Source organism: Carassius gibelio, chromosome B11 (assembly GCF_023724105.1).
Source record: "Carassius gibelio isolate Cgi1373 ecotype wild population from Czech Republic chromosome B11, carGib1.2-hapl.c, whole genome shotgun sequence".
NCBI classification, from domain to species: Eukaryota; Metazoa; Chordata; class Actinopteri; order Cypriniformes; family Cyprinidae; genus Carassius; species Carassius gibelio.
In genome coordinates this window covers 4,016,856-4,039,373 of record NC_068406.1, presented here as the reverse complement: position 1 = coordinate 4,039,373, position 22,518 = coordinate 4,016,856, and the positions used below count along the sequence as shown (strand labels likewise).

General features: G+C 41.1%; 1 protein-coding gene across 7 annotated transcripts in view; it reads left to right on the top strand.

Moving 5' to 3' along the window:
- LOC127968142 (low-density lipoprotein receptor-related protein 1-like) overlaps positions 1-16,880 on the top strand; it is a 157,498-nt gene extending 140,618 nt beyond the window's left edge. For 4 of the 7 annotated variants that reach the window (XM_052569058.1, XM_052569061.1, XM_052569060.1 and 1 more), the window contains exons 80-90: positions 1,317-1,493; positions 1,697-1,837; positions 6,924-7,094; positions 7,323-7,484; positions 7,733-7,916; positions 10,129-10,227; positions 10,976-11,046; positions 11,129-11,222; positions 11,387-11,416; positions 13,644-13,788; positions 14,511-16,880. In XM_052569058.1, the coding sequence (XP_052425018.1) occupies positions 1,317-1,493; positions 1,697-1,837; positions 6,924-7,094; positions 7,323-7,484; positions 7,733-7,916; positions 10,129-10,227; positions 10,976-11,046; positions 11,129-11,222; positions 11,387-11,416; positions 13,644-13,788; positions 14,511-14,651 (1,415 nt within the window). In that variant the 3' untranslated portion in view covers positions 14,652-16,880. The remainder of the gene's footprint in view (positions 1-1,316; positions 1,494-1,696; positions 1,838-6,923; positions 7,095-7,322; positions 7,485-7,732; positions 7,917-10,128; positions 10,228-10,975; positions 11,047-11,128; positions 11,223-11,386; positions 11,417-13,643; positions 13,789-14,510) is intronic. The other 3 variants (XM_052569064.1, XM_052569063.1, XM_052569062.1) reach the window with 1 other exon arrangement.
- Positions 16,881-22,518: the final 5,638 nt, after the last annotated feature.

Here is a 22,518-nt window from a genome sequence, read left to right as displayed (position 1 = left end):
TTTAGCTTCTTTTGGTCGGGCTCCCGAAAGGGAGGAGGACAGAAGGCCTGCAGCACTACAGGTTGTGGTGTGATAGAGGGAGCCTTAGGAACATATCCCGCTCGAGGGTAAATGAACGCTTTGGTCATGCCAGGTGCAAAATCAAGATAGGTAGGGTCCACTGAGGGGGCCTCTAAATCTCCTACTCAGAGAGGTAATAGCCAACAGAAAGGCGGTTTTAAGGGTCAGATGTCTGTCTGAGAGAGATTTGCAAAGAGCCTCTAACACCACAACTAAGTCCCACGGGGGAATACGGGACCGTACTGGAGGTCTCAGCCTCAGCGCACCGCGGAGGAAACGTGTAACTAAGGGGCGTCTTAACAAAAACTGACCATCGAGAGGGGCATGGTAGGCCGCAATGGCCGCCACGTAAACCTTCAGCGTGGAATGGGTCAACCCTGCAGAGAGCCTGGCTTGTTGAAACTCCAGAACTGTACCAACTGTGCAGTTAGCTGGGTCAAGCTGGCGGTCTCTGCACCATGAGGTGAAGAGTTTCCACCTCAGAATGGTCTCAACAACCTCTGTTGAGAGACCGGATGCTATGAGTTGTGCCCCCTCAGGGGCCACACCCACACTTTCCATATCTCCAGGTGAGGATGAATTATGGTGCCTTACGCCTGAAAGAGTAGGTCTGTCCTGATCGGTATCTCCCATGGAGAGCTGTCAAGGAGCAAGACCAGATCTGTGAACCATACTCGGCCCGACCAGAATGGGGCTACTAGCAACAGACTGATGCCAGCAGCGCGGCTCGGGCCTTTATAGCTTCCTGGTTCCTTACGTCACCCCGCCCGTGACGTCACGCTCTTCTATAAGACAGATTAGATATGATATTCACAGTCACTCACGCTAAACACGTTCCCCGTAGCGCTTCTACGCAGCTCGAGTTCCTGAAGAGGAACTATAGTGTGTTGCACCCACTAGTGAAAAAAATATAAAAAATTATATCTGGTGTCTGAATAATAAACAGAATAAAACATTAGAGCCAAGACGTGTGAGCACAAACGTTTCATAATTTACTGCAATAATTTTCAAAATCTTATGAACAAACAACCAACACATTAAATGTGTGGACGTTTGACTTTTTTTTTTTACGTTTTTATATTTTATTTTATTTAGGTTATTTTTTAATCCTTTGTAAAGTTTTAGTTTTAGTTAACTATAATGTTTTAAGATTTTTTTAAGATACAAGATTTTTTTATGCAAAAGAATCACCAAAGTTTGAATGAGCTTATTTAAAGCTTGATATATATAAATTAACATTTTTATCTCTCTCTCAGATTTGCACCATCCTTTCAGTATTGATATCTTTGAGGATTTCATATATGGTGTGACCTATCACAACAACTTTGTCTTCCGCGTCAACAAGTTTGGCAAGAGTGCAGTGGAGCATCTGACCACAGGAATAAACCATGCCACAGATTTGGTCCTCTACCACCCTTACAAACAGCCAGAGAGTAAGTCTGTCAACCATCCAACTCTTACATATAACTATATGTGAACTCAGTCACAAAACATAATTAATGTAGGTTTTTTCCTTGACTGATATAAGAATAGAAAAAAATACTGGGAGAAATTGAGATAAAAGATTTGATGAACTTTTAATGATATGGAAGGTTAGTTTCATCGTTCATATATCATGTGCTGTTTTGTATCATAGTGGCCAACCCATGTGACAGGAAGAAGTGTGAGTGGTTATGTCTGCTCAGCCCCAGCGGCCCAGTCTGCATGTGTCCAAATGGCAGAATCCTGGACAATGGCACCTGTGTGGAGGTTCCCACCCCAACGCTGTCCCCTGTCTGTGAGTATTGTGATCTTTTACCTGTGACTGCGCAGTCAGTCACAGGTGCAAGAATAATACAATGATTTGGAAATATGAAAAGCTCATTACTATATAAAAATTTTGTTTTCTTTGGGGGGGACTGTAAAGCCGTGATATCAGATGGCGGTAATTAACAAATTTAGTCTGTGATCTAGTCAGATGATCTAGCCACGTCATAATGGTCCCCACCTCATTTTCGTTCTCTTCCCCGTGAAGATCTAAACTGTTCACGGACAAGCCGACTTTTAGGTACTTCACTGAAAGCGGCTTCTTTTTGGATGGGAAAATCCTGTTATAGTGAATATTTTCTTTCTGCTGTTTTTGTTTCGCAGTGGGGACCAGTGCATCAAGGTTCTAATATCTTTATCAAGCAGTTACAGCTTTTTTCTCTTAAGTATTCCCTCACGTTAAGTGGTGTGACTGGAATAATTTGCTGTAAAACCCATTATCAAAAGGCAAGTTGTGGTGAACTAGTTAATCTCTCGGTGTTCGTATCTCTGTTATGGCGACTGCAAGCCCATCCAGCAGCACAGAGAAAGGGAAAGATCCCTCTCGTCCCTTCACATGTGGGTGGTTGATCTTGTCTAAAGACTCTCACCCTCTGTGCATAGCATGTTTGGAAGTTAGACATGCACAGGCTGCGTTCGCTAATCCCGAGTGCTGCCCGCGCTGCTCTCAGTTCATGTTAAGGTTTTTGGAGCTCTGAGTGAGAGTCGCGTCCGCGAATAAAGTGGACTTGAGTTTTTGAACGAGGTTGATGGACGAGATTTCTCTGGAACTTCCTATATTCTTTGAATCAGACCATTTGGCAGGGGACAAAGAGGAGGATGGAGATGATGAGACCAGCTCATCTCTTAGAGGAGGATTTGTAGAAAGATGAAGAGGATGCTATCCTCCCTCCTAATATTTCTTCCAGCCCTGGCAGTGCGATGGGTGTGTTGGGGGAACTGGACCTTATTGAAATGTGTAGAAGAGTGACTGCTAAACTCTCTATTGACTATTGGATACAGAGAGGGAATTATATGATGGGAAGAGGCTGACTTCGCACACTTCCCCAGTCAAGCAGCTGATACAGCCATCCCAGCATCTTTCACAGAGATGCAGCGCTACTGAGACAAACCCTTCTCACACAGGGTTTCTGTTAAAGGTTTTTCTCGGCTGGACGTGAATAATATGTAGTTGGGGATGTCCAACCCACCTCCAGTCGAATTGTTGGTGGCAAGTCACCTCCACCCCAATCGACAGGCAGCCCTATCCTACTCCTCTACTTCTCTGCCAGAAAGGACAGAGATGTTGTCTGCTTCTCTTTTTCAAAAAATACAGTTCCTTTGCCTTAGCTGTCAGAGCCATAAATGCCATCTCACCACTCCCAGCGGTTTCTATGTTTCGCATGATTTACATCCCGTGGTAACTAGGATTTACACAAGCTCCAGTCTGGATCCAGAACACCTGAGAAGAGATGATGCTGACCCTCAGAGGACCTCAGATGATGCTAACCCTGAATCAACAAACAGAACTAATAATTATTGCTACATGTGTGACTGCATCATATAATAACTTAATTAATAATATTGATAGTTCATCGTCTAGCTGACTACATATTGTATTATTATTATTTTAATTTTTTCTAAAATCCTGTCAAATATGCACAAACTACTAGCTACTACTAAATATTGTAGAAACATAATTTTCTGTAAAGTTGCTTTGTAACGATTTGTATTGTAAAAAGCGCTATACAAATAAACTTGAATTGAATTGAATTGAAAACCATAGCGGAGGAGATCGGGAGGCAGACTGATGCTGGGTCACCCGATTGGGTGAAAAATTTTGGGTCAAAAGAGAAGGCACAGCACTCACAGAGTCTCTGTTGCACCCCTCTGCATGACGCATGAGTCTTGTTCAACCCCTCTGTCAAAGAAGCATTGCAGTGTGATTCAAGAAAATGTTTCAAAGGATGGAAGTTCTCTTGCTGGAGTGTAAGCACCAGTACATGTTGTTTCCCTCCTCTCCACTCGCAGGGTAATGCTAGAGACAGGACTAAAGTTTACACAAGTGTTTCCATTTGAAAGAAATAAAAATGTTTCCTGTGCATCCAGGCAGTGGGCCAAGGGCACAAACTTTTGTGAAAATAAAAACAAAAATACATCCAAATCCGATCTGCAATCGCTAGCTCTGCCACTTCAGTGAGCGAGAGCTGCAGTACAGTGGTTCTCTCTGCTCACACAGAGAGTTGGGGCACATGTGCAGTACACCCTTGGGTATTATCCACGATAGAACGGGGTTATCGTCTACAGTTTGCTGTAAAACCACCACTTTTCAATAGTGTGTTAATGTCAACAGCAGAAGGAGAGTCAGCTCGGATTTTAGAGAAGGAAATAACCTCTCTATTGAGCAACAGAGTAATTTTGGGGGTGCCACTGGAGGACAGTCAGCACGGGTTTTACTCCCGGTAGTTTGTCATTCCCAAAAAAAAGGCGGGGGTCTCCGTCTCATCCTGGATTTGCGGAACCTCAAAAAACACCTCAGAAAGTACAAGTTCAAAATACTCACTGTCACATAAGCATTTATCTGGCTCACAGAAAATTCCTCAGGTTTGCATCAGGGAAGAACCTATTAATTTTTGACGGTTCCGTTCGGTTTGGCTCCACAAGCTTATGAAATGCATCAAGGCAGCTCTAACATCACTGAGAATAGCGGGTCTCAGAGTGTCAGCTTATTTGGACGATCTCCTTCTCTTTGTCCCATCATGGAGGCAGGCGGTGATAGATAAGAATCTGCTTGTGTCTCATTTAAAAGACTTCAAGATAAACAGACGAAAAGCTGCTTAGTGCCCACGCAGGAAATAATTTACCTAGGTCTCAGGCTGAACTCTGTACCAGGCGTTCTTATCAGAGGAGCACATCAGATCAATTCGGGGTTGTCTCTCTCTTTTCCAAAAAGGGAACAAAGTCCCATTAGGACTATGATTCAGACTATCTTCTAGGCCTGGTGGCCTTGGTAGTGTCGGTCTTCCCTTTGGGACTGTTACGAAATAAGAGAGTTTCATAGCTGTGTAGCGGCACAGCACTTCTGTCCGAAGCTCCACCTCAACCGCAAAGTGATGGTGTCGTCACACTGCTTGCGCACTCTCCGCTGCTGGAGGGATTGCATTTCACTGAAATCAGGGAATCCGCTGGGAACTATTTCTCTGAGAAAAGGGGTAATGACGGATGCGTCATTCACAGGTTGGGGAGCAATGTACGAAGGTAGAATAGCAAAAGGAAAATGCCCCATCTTGCTACAGAACACACATATAAACTTCCTGGAGCTGTTAACAGTGTTTCTAGCATTGAAATATTCCATGCAGTTTATACACAATCATCATGTTTTTGTCAGATCGGACAAAACAATGGTGGTGACATATATAAAGCACTAAGGGGGAACACGTTCTCCCCAGCTTCACAGTCTATCACAACGACTCATTGTGTGGGGCTTGAAGTCATTTCATAATTCCGATAACTTCCCTCCAGCAGCGGAGAGTGCGCAAGCAATGTGACGACACTATCACTTTGAGGTTGAGGTGGTGCTTCGGACAGAAGTGCTGTGCCGCTACACAGCTATGAAACTCTCTTATTCGTAACAGTCCCAAAGGGATGACCGACACTACCAAGGCCACCAGGCCTAGAAGATCTGATGCACTCCTCTCATAAGAATCCCTGGTACAGAGTTCAGCCTGAGACCCAGGTAAATTATTCTCTGACAAAAAAGATGAGTCTTTAGATGTTTTTATAAAAAATTAGTAAAGACTCAGCTGTTCGAATTGAGATCGGAAGTTCATTCCACCAGCTGGGCACAGTCCAGGAAAAGGTCTGTGAGAGTGATTGTGACGAGTGGGGCGGGGCCGAGAGGCGTGGGAACGAGGAGTGAGGCCAGGTGTAGTGATTGGAGATGAGCTACACCTGCGCCCCACCGCCGGTCTTGAGTCCCACGTAGGAGATGGAAGGATATAAAACTGGAGTGACGACCGTGAAGGACGAGAGAGGACCAGGCCTGGGACATTAGTTTATGTGTTTGGCTTTTATTTGTGCGCGTCAGTCGCCGTGAGGGGCTGACGCACTGTTTTGTTTATTTTGAATATTAAAGTGTTTTGATTGTCCGCCGGTTCCCGCCTCCTTCTTCCCGATGTATATGGAGATTTTATTGTTACAGTGATTTTGAACCTCTTTGGGATGGCACCACAAGGCGTTGTTCACTTGCAGAATGCAAGCTTCTGGAGGGCGCATAAGTTTGAACTAGTGGGTTTAGTTATTTTGGTGCGATGCCAGTGGTCATCTTGTTTGGCAAGCATCAGTACCTTGAATTTGATGCGAGTGGCTACTGGTAGCCAGTGTAACCTGAGGCTTGATAGTACGCGCAGGAACCCCAACCAGGAGAACATTACAATAGTCCAGTCTGGCTCATGGTTGAAGTGAATTACAAAGATATTCAAAGTGAGCTGTGTTTACATTAATCTTGCATCATAAAAGCTCATGTGCAAGTACATTTAAACACCCGGATGCAAAAGCACCCTCTTTCATGAGCATTTGAGTTTGCAGTTAAAATCTAGCCTAGAGTGCTAAAACTAAAAACTACGCTCAGAATCTATTCGAGAGAGAATCGTGAATTGCAATGCACTGATTTATTGTCCCAGCCCTAGTGTTCCTGTAGCGCAAACAGTAGAGCTCAGCAATGTCAATCCCAAAGAAATAAATGTTTTTTAGTAGAGATGACTTTTCCACTGAGGTCACTGATGGGTTGTTGGATAATGTTGTCCTGTGACAAAATAGATTTTAAATGGTTTTTAGCAAACAAACTATTTGGTTTTGCATAATTTCAGTTTGGCTGGTAGCACCCATTTTAAAACATAAAAAATAGCTATCAAATTAATTCCCATTCTACATTTGATTCTGGTTGAATATCAAGATTGACTCTGAAATGCCACATGGAATATGGAAATGAATGGAATATGGAAATAAAATGGATTGTTTATTTGGTTTGACCTCTTGTAAAACAAGCTCTTTTGGTCTGTTTCTTTGTCTTCCCTCAGCTCCCAGTGGCACCTGTAATCTGATGTGTCTACATGGTGGAACTTGTGTCCTGAATGCCAGAAAACAACCCAAGTGTCGCTGTCAGCCCAACTATGGAGGAGAGAGATGTGAGCTAAACCAGTGCAGAGACTACTGCCAGAACGGAGGAACATGTACCGCATCACCCACAGGTACAGTACCACAAAAACACACCATATGGGCTTTAAATATGCTTTACAACATGTAATTGAATCCTGGGAAACATTGATCACCTGCTTCTGTGCTCACCTGACTCTCCAATCTCTCCAATTCCATGTTTGTAGTAATGGTGGCTAAAGATGCTGTTGACGTGCAAAAAGGTTTATTACATTATAATTACAATAATAAAACAAAAATAACTTGTCTTATAATGTTTTCAGGAGCTCCGACTTGCCGTTGTCTGGCAGGCTTCACAGGACCCAACTGTAACCAGCGCACATGTGAGAACTACTGTAAGAATGGAGGAAACTGCACAGTTAATCGTGGAAACCAGGCCACCTGCAGCTGCCCTGCAGACTTCCTGGGAGACCAGTGTCAATATCGTAAGTACTATAGAAAAAAATGAGTAATTGTTTAAGTCTTTCCATTTCAGTAATTTCTACTGGACAAATGTTTAATATTAAACCCACACATTGGATAATTAAAAAGGGGAATAGGGCCCTTCATCGTGTGCCGGGAAGCATTAGCATACTAGGTGTGAACAGGGTCTAAAGCGGATCTTCAAGCCATGATGAAGAAACTAAATTAGATGAAGTGGGATGTTAATCAGTGTCCTCTACTTCTCTAACAGGGAGATGTGATGGATTCTGTGATCATGGAGGGACATGTATGCAGTCCAACGATGGGTCGAGACAATGCCACTGCCCTCCACGCTTCATCGGAAACAACTGTGAAGTGGACAAGTGTCACTACTGCCGTGATGGAAAGTGTATTCCCACCAACATCTACCAGCCGCATGGAGACGTTACATGCAGGTACACAATCTCATGCTCTAGTACACATATACAAATGTTAGAGGTACATAGAATTAAAACTGATCCATCTACTTTCTTAATCTCAATTATCATTCAAATGTCTCATTCAACATCTTGATCTTGAAGCCCTTTACAATCGAACAATGCTATATAACAGTCAGATGATTCTTACATGATTTATTCATCATTATCATCTTTACAAATGAACACAGCTTGTTTTAATTTTGAAGACTAAATGCAATTGCCAGAAGTAAGTTAAATGAACCACACCACAGTTCAACATTACCATCAATAAGCTTTAGGAAGTTTTTTAGTATTTAAAAGTTTTAAAAGTTAAAGTTTGGGATAGTTTGCAAGAGTGTAAATGCAAACACAACAAGGCTGTGAAACTGACTAGTGAGTACATGGGTTTACCTGTCCCAAACAACCTCTGTAGTCCTGTTTAGCCCTCGACTAAAGATTTTTCTTGTCGGCTAGTAGTCGTTCATTTAAGCATTAGTCGACCAATCGCGTGCTTATTAATAAATCAGTTAAATCATATATATGAGCATTTAACTGCCTACTGCCTACCATTTCTTCTGGACTAAGCAACTAATAATATAACATTGGCCATATGCATTCCCTTTATAATACATGGCACATGCCCAAAAGGGCATCCTACATCTTTTCACTTGCAACATCTACAACGAGACCTTGCTGTTCAGTTGCATCTATTGTTGATATCAATTTGATTCTTGGAAAACTGAGTTCAAACTGGAACTTCTGAAGTAGACATTTACATTTTACTTTTCAAACCCTCTCCTGCCATATTGAGACAATGTTAAAAGAACACCTGTTTTTGCACTGCAGCAGTGTTGTTCTCTCCCGACGTGCCTCCTGTGTCAGGGTTATGGACCTGTCTGTCTGTGTGTGTGTGTGTGTGTGTTTGCTCCCTGTGACCCAGTTTCTGTCTCCCGTTGAATGTGTTAATTTGATTCCAGGTGTGTCTAGTTCTTCCACAATTATCCTGTATTTTAAAAACCTTACTCAGCGTTTGTCGGTTCTAAACGTCTATCCATGTGTTCCCATGTCTCCTACATTCCCTGTGTGATTGGATTATAAAAGACTGTGGTTTTGAAGAACCCGTTTCCTCGTTCCTTGCTCCCAGAGTGAAATGTGACAGAAGAACCGACCGAAACAGTTACCTCCATTTGTCGCTTCTGCTTTGTTTATCTTTTTTACTCAGTTTTTTGTTTCCATTGTGTTGTCCGATGGATCCCCTCCTTTGCCCAGAATACCTGGAGCAGAGGGAGAAATTACTGGAGGGCCACACCAGACTGTTCCTGGTCCTGGCAAACCTCACCAACTACCCGGACACATGCTCTGTGCATTCTACGATGCCAGTTTGAACATCGCAGTGTGAGCACAGAGAGGAACTCTGCCTCCTGCATCGCGGCTGAGGGTGAGCTGAGTATGGCGTCGCATTGGTGCCAAAACGAAGAGAATCCAATTCAGAGTGCCCAGTAGTGCCCGCCCCTCGAAAATAAAGCCCTCCTGCCTTCTCCAGCCTCCTCCACCACTGCCATCTGGCAACCCCTCTGCTCACCCTCATCCCACCATTATTACGGTGCGAGCCCTGTGGGACTGCCATCCTCCAGTGTAGCTGGGGTCAGAGTATCCTTCACCTCCACTTCCAGCCTCCGAGGTCCAGACATCCCCTTGGCCCACAGACCCAGCGGCTCCACCTCGGCTCCTAGCTCCCTTGCCTCCACCGTCCCATCCGCTCTGTTGTGCTCCTGCTAGCTCCAACTTGGTCCTCAGTCGCTCCGGCTCCACCTTGGCCCCCCGGATCCGCGACATCCCCCTAACTCGTTGCCTCTCTGTCTCTGCCTCAGGCTCTTCCTCCACCTGGTCCTCCTTGGTCAGCTCTCTGGAGTCGATGGCCATCCCTCTTCAAAGATACCCATCCTCCTCCATAACCTCCTCCAAAGTTCCCACCCATGTCTCCCTCTATTTTTGCTACGGTGCGAGGACACACCTTCCATGAGGGGGCTTTATGTCAGGATTGTCCCGTGTCTCCTATGTTCTCTGTGTGATTGGATTTTTAAAGACTGTGGTTTTGAAGAACTCCTCGTTTCCTTATTCCTTGCTCCCCGACTGAATTTTGACACCCTTGTTTGTATGTTTGTGTTTTTTATATTACTGATGTGCATAAGTTCACTGTGTGTTAAAGGTGTACCAGTGGCAGAATCCAGCAGAGCTGTTATACATGTGAAGGATACTGTGCTAATGGGCAGTGCTCCCTTAGTGCCACAAACCTCCCACAATGCAAGTAAGCAGTGTTATTTTAGTAATATTTATATATTATTACAGTATATATATATATATATATATATATATATATATATAATTTATGTATGTACTGTATATATATTTCTAGTTTGATTTTATTTTTATTTAAATTTTAGTTTTTTTTATTTTAGTAACTTACATTTTTTTTTGTTAAGTTTTTCAAGTTTAAGTTTTTCTTATAATATTTTATATGCTTTATTTTAATTACTGATACTTAATAGTACCACTTGAACACACAATCATATGTCCTTCAACTCTCCACCAAATGATTTTCAATCTACACGGTTCTTTAGTTTGTGTAGCAAATCATTGGCTAGAATGGTGTAGAATGGTGGTGCAAAACTACTGTCTGACTTCAAGACCAAGCAGACACTGGCATTCTCTGTAAGTGTTTTAGTGGTTTGTATGCTACCTGTACAACATGTCTCCTCTTGTAAATTGGACAGGTTCTTTTTGCTTACCATATGCACCTTTGCACTGGAGTACCACAAGAGTCGATGCTTAGGCCCTTATTCTTTTTCAGCTCACCAGGCATAACTCACATAGTTGATGCCTGCAGATGAGTTAAGAAGCTTGGTGTGGGGACCACATTATATCCTGCCATTTCATACTCCATTAGATTCAGGAATTAAATAACCTTCTCAAGATCTTTTCCATATAGAAGTGACCCGACAGCGGCAAATCATATACCATTTATATACTGTAAATTCCTCTGTTTCTTCACGTAGATGTCCTCTGGGATGGGAGGGTCATCGCTGTGAGAATCCTGCTCCTGATGTAAATGCTGAATCCAATGGCCGTACGTCTTTTTAAGTTTTTGAATTCTACAGCTATATTACAATCTTAATAATGCCTGTTATAGTAACATCCATTTCTTTTAGGAACAGCTTCAATAATTATTGCATTGGTTTCACTGATACTGCTGGTTTTGCTGATTGGAGGAGCAGTATTATGGTACAGGAAAAGAATGAGAGGGTGAGTATTTTATAAAATTGTATTTCTGTACTTCTCTTGCAAAAGATTTTCACCTCTCTAAAATGTTGTACTGTTCAGAATTTAAAATATAAGCAACTTCCCATCCCAAAACACCTCTTTTCTCTCCTTCTTTCTTGGTAAACCGCATCTGCTCTTTTCCGTAGGCTTGGCAAATCCCGCTCCAAGCGACCGCGGTAACGGTCCTTCTCCATTATGTCTTTATTTTGTCTCTCTCCCATTCTGTCCATCTTTATCGCTGGTTTGGAGAATTGTGGTCCAAGTGTTCTTGTTGTCTTCATGGTCTCACCTGATCTCTTTCTGTCATACCTCTGTCAAACCATCTGACTAAACCCTGCAAGTGGTTTGTGCCTTGTTCAGATGAGAAGGTGGTAATGTGTTACCGAGAACAAAGAAATAGATCCAGTTGTGTTAGACTGTGAGAACCTATCATATTGTTTTCATCAGAGCCACACCGGTCCCGCTGTAATGCCGTATGTTTATGTACGATCGGTTCTCAGCAGGACTGCATCTGTTGAACATGTGCCATGTTCAAAACCCAGTGTTTATCAAGACAATGTGGCCATTGAAGGCCTTCACTTAAAGGATTCGTTCACTTCCAGAATGAAAATCTCCTGATAATTTACTCACCCCCATGTCATCCAAGATGCTTGTGTCTTTATTTCTTCAATTGAAAAGAAATGAAGGTTTTTGAGGAAACCATTCCAGAATTTATCTCCATATCAGTTACAATGGAGATCGACTGGTTGAAGGTCCAAATTGTGGTTTCAGTGTAGCTTTAAAGGGCTCTACATGATCCCAGCCGAGGAATAAGGGTCTTATAAAGCGAAACCATCACTCATTTAAAGAAAAAAACATGCTATTGAAAAAGATCCCCATTGAGGTCCACTGTATGGAGAAAAAAAAATCCTGGAATGTTTTAATTTCTTTTGACTGAAGAAAGACATAAACATCTTGTATGACATTGGGGTGAGTAAATTATCAGGATTTTTTATTCTGAAAATGGACTAATCCTTAAAAGAAAGTGTTAATCTTATCATCTTTTCATTTGCATATTTTACTTATTTATTTGTACTAGGGAGGGCAGTAAGACCTGAATCCTACATCATGATATAATTGTTTTTGCTATTTTAAGATTTAATTTAAATAACCTTGGTTATTAAACAATGTGGTAACCCGTTATTGTATAATGTAGTGATTGGTTTTTACACACAACTGAAAAGTACTTCTCATTTGATTAAAATATTGTGTTATTGGGAACTTGATATATGTGAATTAAAAGATCTTATAATTCATGAAAAATTAGCCATCCCTGCAAAAACAGTTTCACTTCAATGTGTTTCAGTTGATAATTAATAAAATGCATTTAGCTAAACTTGACTATTGAAATAACTTACTAAATAACTGTACTTAATTAAAAATGATATTGCTGATTGTCAGTTGAAGACATTTGAGACACTTTGTCCCGTTTATTACTGTAAAGTTGCTTTGTATAAAACTGGACTTGACATTTGCATAACACTTTAGTTTTAAAGACTTTTAAAGAATTATTATTATTATTATTATTTTTTTTTTTTTTTTATACCGAACTAAGTAGTTAAATACACATATCAATAAACATAGGCCTGTGACCACAAATCATTTAAATTGAATTAATTTATATTACAGGGTTAGTTCACCTTAAATCATTTACTTACCCTTAATCCCTTTAAATATTTATTCATAGTTGAAACAAAAATGAAGATATTTTTACTAAAACCTGTGAGATTTCTGTCCCTTAAATGAAAGTCCCCTCAATCAAACGTTCAAGCCTCCAAACCTTTATATAGAGATTGTAAAAGTAAACCATATTCATCGAGTGGTGTCTCTTCCTAAGAGATACGATCAATTTTTATATGATTAACGGATTTAATTTAGATTTTTATTTGCATAAACATTGACATACTGCATAAAGCACATCAAATATGGTAAAAGAAAGCGTTTACAGTGCCTTTATGAACTGTTTTTGAATTCTGGTGAAATGGACTTTCAAAGGAGGGACAAAAATGAAAAAAGTTTCATTAAAATGTATCTTCATTTGTGTTTTGAAGATGAACTAAAGTCTTCTAGTCATACAGCCCAACCCTGTTTATACACATACTTTTACTCTTGTACTTTAAAATTTAATTTCTAATCATTTATCAAGTTGGTTGACTTAATTTGTGGTTACAGGCACATATACTATGTATTTTGGTAAATGCTGGGTTTGTGATGGTGTTGCTTCATTTTAGGTTGTTCCAGTGACTGTTAGTGGCATCCCTCTGTGTTGTGGCTGTATTTCTCCCTGTGCTGCTTTGTACTGTGTAATACTGACCTCACAACCTCATCTCCTGTGAATCAAAACTGTGCATTGTGTATCTGCAGAGCCAAAGGCTTTCAGCATCAGAGAATGACAAATGGCGCTATGAATGTTGAGATTGGAAACCCAGCCTATAAAATTTATGAAGGAGAGCAAGATGATGATGTAGGAGAATTGTTGGATGCTGACTTCACACTGGATCCTGACAAGGTAAGATGACAGAAAATTGCATATTTTCTGAAAGATGTCCATGCTTTATTTCACTACTCAAAAACAAGTCTAGGAGAGTTAACAAAAAAACCCAAAATGTAAAATTCCATTCATCCATTTCAGAAAATGACACAGTTATTGTAATGATTGGGCTCTGGAAGTTGAAATCCCAAATATCTTTCTCCCTCCTTTTTTTTTTTTTTTCAAGAAATTAATACTTTTATTCAGCAAGGACACATTCAATTGATGATAAATGACAGTAGCCATATTTATGACAAAAGATTTCCATTTTAAATAAAGGCTGTTCTTTTGAACTTTCAATTCATCAAAGAATCCACAAAAATATTTTCAACACTGATAATAATCAGAAATGTTTCTTGAGCAGCCAGTTATTGACTATTTGCCTTGCAAAACATTACACGGACCACTTGAAATGATCTTTTATTATTGTAGCAATACTTTGCAACATGAATCGCATAATTACCTTCATGCAAATACAGAAGAGCAATACTCCCGACATACACAGCTACTCTCCTCAGAGTTGCCACCCATCTAGAGGGCACAAGGTGTCTTTAAAGGCAGCATATTAATGGGAACAATCTTTCTGTCAGGAGTGTGGATACGATGCCTTCAAATGCTGACTATGTTTGGTGAGCACAGCTGTGGTCTTTCAGCTTAAGAATCAGCCTGATCCCATATATTTCCAACTTTTTCTCTTGTAGCCGACCAACTTCACGAATCCTGTGTATGCTACTCTGTACATGGGAGCTCACAACAGCCGCAATTCCCTGGCCAGTACAGATGAGAAGAAAGAGCTGCTATCCCGGGGCGACGAGGAGCCCCTGGTGGACCCCCTGGCTTAGACTGTCCGTCAGTTTGATACATACATGGAAAATACCATTTGCCTTTTTGAGAAAAAGAAGAAAAAACTCAAAGTCAATGATTAAGTGTTAACACTGTATAAAATGTACAAAATGAAGGACTACTTTTGTATGTGATTGCAGTATTACAGTTCGTTCTTTTACAATTCCTCTGGTCACAACAAAACATCACAACAACTTTTTTTTTTTTTTTTTTTTTACTAGAAGATCCCTTTTTTGGTCTAAATTTTTAGATCACCTGCCCTTAACCTTGATAGCCACTACCTCTGTGCAATATGGAGTCAAAGAAGGAAAAAAAAGATACAGATTGGAACAATGACTTTTTTTTATTTTTGTATGAGATGTATAGAAAAAAATGTTCCATCAGTAATGCCAATTGTTTGTTGTATGTTTGACTGTGTGGAGAGGGAAACGTTGACATGGAACAAGTGTTGTTTGCTTCAGATTTACTACAGTATCAATCAGATGTTATCAGTTTGATGTGCCAGTTTTACTACTCCCATCGTACGTTCATAATTATTTACAACGATAATCAATTTCTTGTGCACAGATCCAAACCATTGCAATATTACATATGCTTATTACTGAACCAATTTTTACAGAACAATTTGTTTTTAAGTGAGAATGTCAGTGTTCTGGAGTTGGACACTTGACAGAAATGTTTTAATGTTCTTAAAAACCTTTTGATCTAAAGGCTTCTGCTTAACTGCTTTAAATTAGTTTTATAGACAACAATACATTGTGCCTATCTATGAATCTCTTTACAAAACTTAAAATGCTTTGTTAAAAATAAAATGAAACGTTTAGTTAGAAAGGATAGTAAAAGAAAAGCAGCCACCAGGAGTCCAGTACATATGAGAACTCCCTCAGTATGGTTTGAATTAAGAGTGAAAAATAAAAAATGAACATAGTGTGCAGAGCTGGAATCTAGACAACAGTTTTGGTCACTACGTAATTCCCATACTAAAAGGGTTAGTTCACCCAATAATCAAAATTATGTCATTAATAACTCACCCTCATGTCGTTCCAAACCCGTAAGACCTCTGTTTATCTTCAGAACACAGTTTAAGATATTTTAGATTTAGTCCGACAGCTCTCAGTCCCTCCATTGAAGCTGTGTGTACGGTCTACTGTCCATGTTCTTCACTCGTGAACGAGTCAGTCTATTGTTCGTTATCTGGCTGGGCTCGGTGTTCATCTTCAGTTCTCTCTTCACAGCAGTTCAGTCAGTGTACTGTTTGAGGAAATGAATTACTCTGCGATATTGGTTTGTTTGAACTCAGAGGGAGGGTCAGACACATTAAAAAAGTTAACAGTTGAAGTCATTTGTGGATTAATGCGTATTAGAGATGCGAACCATTTAAAACGATTCAGTTCGATTTGGTGAACTGAATGATTCATTCACGAACCGGATATCACTAACTGCTTTGATTTGAACTCTCTCTCACACAGACACGGAAGAGAAGACAATGCTGAATAAAGTCGTAGTATTTGTTATTTTTGGACCAAAATGTATTTTCGATGCTTTAAAAAATTCTAACTGACCCTCTGACGTCACATGGACTACTTTGATGATGTTTTTCTTACCTTTCTGGACATGGACAGTAGACCGTACACACAGCTTCAATGGAGGGACTGAGAGCTCTCGGACTAAATCTAAAATATCTTAAACTGTGTTCTGAAGATAAACGGAGGTCTCGCTGGTTCGGAACGACATGAGGGTGAGTCATTAATGACATAATTTTGATTATTGGGTGAACTAACCCTTTAAGTTTGATTTTATGTTAATAGTAAAGATTGAGTAGGTGTGTCCCAACTTTTGACTGGTACTGTATTTATTTCCAGATGAATGGAGTAAAGCCTGGATAATTGAAAGTGAACATTCTTGTAGAAAATAAAGAGCTGCTTACAAGGAAATCCCAAAACAATCAAATTCACATTTGTGCATTGGTTGTAGTGACACGTTTGAGCACCTTTAAAGCTGCACATACTCCTGAAGAGGGTTTTTGACAGAAGAAAGTGAATTTTTACACATTGTGATTGATTTTAAAATGTCACAGTTAAAAATGAAAAAAAAAAACCTATGTTCTAATGTTGACACACTTTCATCTTGTCTTTTGTAATCTGCCTCTGAAATATACCATACATCATGTTGCTTTTACTTTTAAAATGTATGTTTTTTTCTTCAGTAAATCCATATTGTCCTACTCAGCTTGTTGCTGACATGCTGCTTTTGTCAGAATCATTAGCTGTAATGTACAGTAACCCATGAAAAAAAAAACAACAATCAAAAGTGCGCTCATCATCTCAGATGATTTACTAATGCCACGATCCTCAGTTGATCTTTTGTTGAGAGATGACATCTTTTGTAGTACAAAATGCATGGAAAGTTTTATGCATGGTTTATTCTTACCATTAAATTTCAGGATCGTAAAATCACTTGTGAAGGGCTTGGGACTGTGAACACCCCTGAGGTACAATCAGTGTTGTCATTCCCTGATTATTCATTTTCATCTAGAGTAAAAATCACATGACATTTACAAGAGGGGTTATTAACTCCAGAACTCTAGTGCCTGTGAGCAAGCATGACAGGTGGCATATTTAGAAGAATGCGGATGTTAAATGGGATTTATTTGGTAGATAGGAGCTATATGACTAGAAATGGCCACCTGAGGATATTGTCAGTATGGTAACTATGAAATTACTTACCTTAAGACTTAGACCTATTTATTCACATTCATTTACGTAATTGACACTCGTTAGTACACAGGCACCAGTTGTCACAAAAGGTTGTAGAGACGATGATGAAGAAGGTAAAGTTCCCAAAACAAGATTGAATAATATCAAAAGGTAGTATATACAAATATTAGCAGGCAAATATAACAACCATAACACAAATGGCCACAAGTCATATCACTTTGTAGCTCAAGAACGGTGAAGCGAAGCCCGGTTGAGCCTGGTCAGTACCTCTATGGGAAAACTCCTGGAAAGATCTAGGTTGCTGCTGGAAGAGATGTTAGTTTGACCAGCAGTGTGTGCTTACCCTTCAGTCTGGGTGGGTCCTAATGCCCCAGTTTATTGACGGGGACGCTACGTTTACTTCGGATAACATCTTAAACTGAGGTCCTGACTCTCTGTGGTCATTAAAATGGCAGTTGGCACTTCTCATAAAGAGTTTGTAAGCCTGGCGTCCTGGTCAAATTCCCTTCACTGGCGCTTATTAATCTTGGCCTAAAAATAATACCCATCCACTGAATTGGCTGTATCTCTCTCTCTCCTCTCCACCTATAGGTAGTGTGTGGTGAGCATTCATTCATTCATTCAGACAAAGGAAATGAACTAAACAGGGAGTATAAATAAGAACAAACTAATGAGTTAATGATGACATATAATGGGGTGAATATGATAAAACAGACTAAGAAACTTGGTCAAACATTAAGACAGAACCAAAATACATAGAAACAGAACATAACTGTGACATAACGCCTCTGGGAAGGTGTTGCCATGCAGTGTAAACTGGCTGAGGAGGTGGATCTGGGGGTGGATGGTGAAGGACAGGAGACCAGAGAATCCAAAGAGTAGATGACGGAAGGACCCATTGAGGCAATGAAAGTGGGAGAAGCCATGGAGAAGTGAATTGTGGAAGGACCCATGAGGGATTGGATGGCCAATGAGATCTAGAGTGACCCAAGGGATAGCCATGAGAGAGATGACCCATGGTGGAACTGATCTAGGGAGGAGCCAAGGTGGAAACCGGGAGATGATGAGGCCCGGGTGGCATCTGATGCCTTGATAGTCCCGGTGACACTGAAGGATCAGGAGGCCAAGGGGAATTTTTGGTGACAAGCAGCTGCAGTGTAGCCAGTGTGTCGGAGGACTGCATTGACTATGGTGCAAGTGATGACAACAGTTTACCCTAAGGGAAGGAGGAGGGATAGTGGAGATCCCAGAAAACCGTGGTGATGGTGAAGCGATGACTGACCAGAATGGAGCCAGGAGGACAGGGGAGTCCATTGGAACCAAAGGGATGACAGTCTCAAGGCAGATCGGGGCAGCATGTCAGTGCTTATGGTGGAGCTGAGGGGCTGAATGGCACCAGCAGATGTGGAACTTGAAGAAATGCCTGGCTTCAGTGGAAAATGCAGGAGAGGAACACTGGGTGAAGTAGAAGGCTAAGTGATATATAGTGTGACTAGGGGTGTAACGATACGCGTATTCGTATTGAACCGTTCGGTACGACGCTTTCGGTTCGGTACGCGGTACGCATTATGTATACCGAACGGTTCGTTGGAGTAATTAATTATATTTGAAAAAAAAAAAAAAAGAGAGAGAAAGAAATATAATGATATGCGTTCAACAAGGTAGCCCAATAACCCAAACAACGTAACAGGCAACGCCCCTGACACTCCCGAAGAAGAAAAAAACACCATCTTATATGTTTATGTTAGGCTACTCAGCAGGCGCTCGCTCACTCAGTACGCGCTGAAGGCTCGTTGCAAAAAGCCAATGCGTTTAACAGACTAGAAATGAGAAGATCCTCCAATAACCAACAGGTCTGGTGTTTGGGTGCACTTTGGATTCCCTTTAAGCTATAATGGTGATGGCAAGAGAGTGGTGGATAAAAAAACAACGGTATGTCGCATCTGCAACATGACAGGGTACACCAGCGGGAATACAAAAAAAAAAAAAAAAAAAACCAGCGGGAATATCTGGGATATATGCGTCAGTACTATCTGGGAAAAGACGAAAAAAAGGAGAAACATGCACGCAGCAAACTATCCCTGCAGCATTTAGACACTATAGCTTACAGGGAATCCAACCCAAACACCAGACCTGTTGGTTATTTTAGGATCTTATATTTCTGGTCTGTTAAATGCATTAGACATTTTGCAACGAGCCTTCAGCGCGTGCTGAGTGAGCGAGCGCCTTAGGGGCCGTTCACATATCGCTCCTAAAAACGCGTGGAAAACGCTAAGCGCGTCTTTCTCCTCCTTTCCAAAGCGCTCGGGCAGAAGCGCTCATGAGGCGTCTGTCTTTGCTAAGCAACAATGACGTGCTCTCTCCATGAGACGCGGAAATTTCAGCGAAGGATAAATGGATTTGCAGCTCTAAAAATCGCTTGCAGTAGCTCTGCTACTGAATTTATTTCAAAATTGCAATCCATATACAACTATGATCAGCTGTTCCTTCATCTTGGCTGAGCTCTCAACGTTGTTACGGGAAAGGATGAAGCTGATTGGTTGGTTCTTGTCACATGACCCGCGGTGCGCTTGCGGCATTCTGAAAAGTTGAGATGTTTTTACATTTTGCTGTATCTAAAACGTATCGAACCGAACCGAACCGAACCGTGACATCAGTGTATCGTATCGAACCGAACCGTGAATTTTGTGAACCGTTACACCCCTAAGTGTGACATATAGTAACGTGACATACAGCCATGTATGGTGACCCATACTCGGAATTCGTGCTCTGCCTTTAACCCATCCAAAGTGCACACACACAGCAATGAACACACACACACTGTCAAGTCAAGTCACCTTTATTTATATAGCACTTTAAACAAAAAAAAATGCTTTTGAGCTGAACAACAATCATTAGGAAAACAGTGTGTCAATAATGCAAAATGACAGTTGAAGGCAGTTCATCATTGAATTCAGTGATGTCATCATCTCACTTCAGTTTAAAAAGTATCTGTGCAATCATTTGCAATCAAGTCAATGATATCACTGTAAAAGAAGTGTCCCCAACTAAGCAAGCCAGAGGCGACAGCGGCAAGGAACCGAAACTCCATCGGTGACAGAATGGAGAAAAAAACCTTGGGAGAAACCAGGCTCAGTTGGGGGGCCAGTTCTCCTCTGACCAGACGAAACCAGTAGTTCAATTCCAGGCTGCAGCAAAGTCAGATTGTGCAGAAGAATCATCTGTTTCCTGTGGTCTTGTCCCGTGGTCATCATAGACAATCTTTACAGGAGATCTGTATCTGGGCTCTAGTTGTCCTGGTCTCCGCTGTCTTTCAGGGATGTAGAGGTCCTTTCTAGGTGCTGATCCACCATCTGGTCTGGATACGTACTGAATCCGAGTGACTGTAGTGACCCTCTGATCTGGATACAGACTGGATCTGGTGGCTATGGTGACCTCCGAATAAGAGACAAACAGACTAATATTAGCATAGATGCCATTCTTCTAATGATGGAGCAAGTACATCAGTGTTATGGGAAGTGTTTCCAGTTCTGGTTTACCTAATTAATGGAGCCTAAAAATCCTTTAACGGATATGGATATTAGAAGCATATTAGTGTGTTTTGTATAAACCAGGTTAAAGAGATGGGTCTTTAATCTAGATTTAAACTGCAAGAGTGTGTCTGCCTCCCAAACAATGTTAGCTAGGTTATTCCAGAGTTTAGGCTCCAAATAGGAAAAGGATCTGCCACCCAGCAGTTGGTAAATGGACTGAATTTATATAGCGCTTTCAACAGACCACATGGCCATCCAAAGCGCTTTATAATTTTGCCTCACATTCACCCATCGACGGCGGTGTCTGCCATACAAGGCGCCATCCAGCTCGTCGGGAGCAGCTGGTGTTAGGTGTCTTGCTCAAGGACACCTCGACACTTGGTCAGGTGGAGCCGGGGATCGAACCACCAACCTTCCGGTTTGTAGACAACCTACATGAACCACTGAGCCAAAGCCGCCCTGTTGATTTAGATATTCTAGGTATTGAGGATGAGGATGTGGAGGATTATAATGTAACAAGAGCTCATTCAAACACTGAGGTGCTAAACCATTCAGGGCTTTATACTTAATGAGCAATATTTTAAAATCTATATGATGTTTGATAGGGAGCCAGACCAGTGTTGACAGGACCGGGCTAATATGGTCATACTTCCTGGTTTTAGTAAGAACTCTTGCCGCTGCATTTTGGACTAACTGGAAGTGTGCAGAACAACCACCCAATAAAGCATTACAATAATCTTACCTTGAGGTCATAAATTCATGGATTAACATTTCTGCAATTGACATGGAGAGCATTTTATATCGACTAAGCATTCTGTTAGTTTTTCAAACTGGTATGTTTCACCGGGCCAAAAAGAAATATAGAGCTGAGTATCATCAGCATAACAGTGAAAGCTAACACTGTGTTTCCTGATGATATCTCTCAAGGGTGACATGTAAACCGTGAAGAGTAACAGCCCTAGTAGTGATTCTTGAGGTACTCCATAGTGCACTTGTGATCGATATGATACCTCTGATGACCATGCTGACACACTTTAATTAATGCCAAAAAAAAGTGTTCTAGTCCATGCAAAAGAATGTTGTGGTCATTAGTGTCGAATGCAGCACTAAGATCAAATAGCAGTAATAGAGAGATACAAGCACAATCAGATGATACGAGCAGTTGTATATAAGGTCATTTGACCAAGACCACTTCTGAAACAGCAACATCATTTGATGGCCCAAGTCCAAACACACCATCAAATGATGCTTACCCATTTCCAAGAAACCCTGGATACCCTTCATATGATGAAGTGGTTCACCACTGTAGATCTAGCCTTTGGGTACTGGCAAGTAAAGATGACTTCGGAGGCTTGACAGTCAGCTTCATTTTGTAGTTGTTTGAGTATAACTTTATGCTATTTGACATTTGTAATATCCCAGTGGTATTCAAGGATTTAATAGATGCTGTCTTTGCTGGAATGCAGTATGAAATATGTCTTGTCTATTTAGTCAACATCATTGTAATCAGGATGGATGTGGAGGAAATGCTCTGCCGCCTGGTACAGGTTTTTATGCCAGGCCTTCTTAAAACTTAAACTGCAAGTGTTGCCTCTTCCACTGTCAAGTGGCTTACC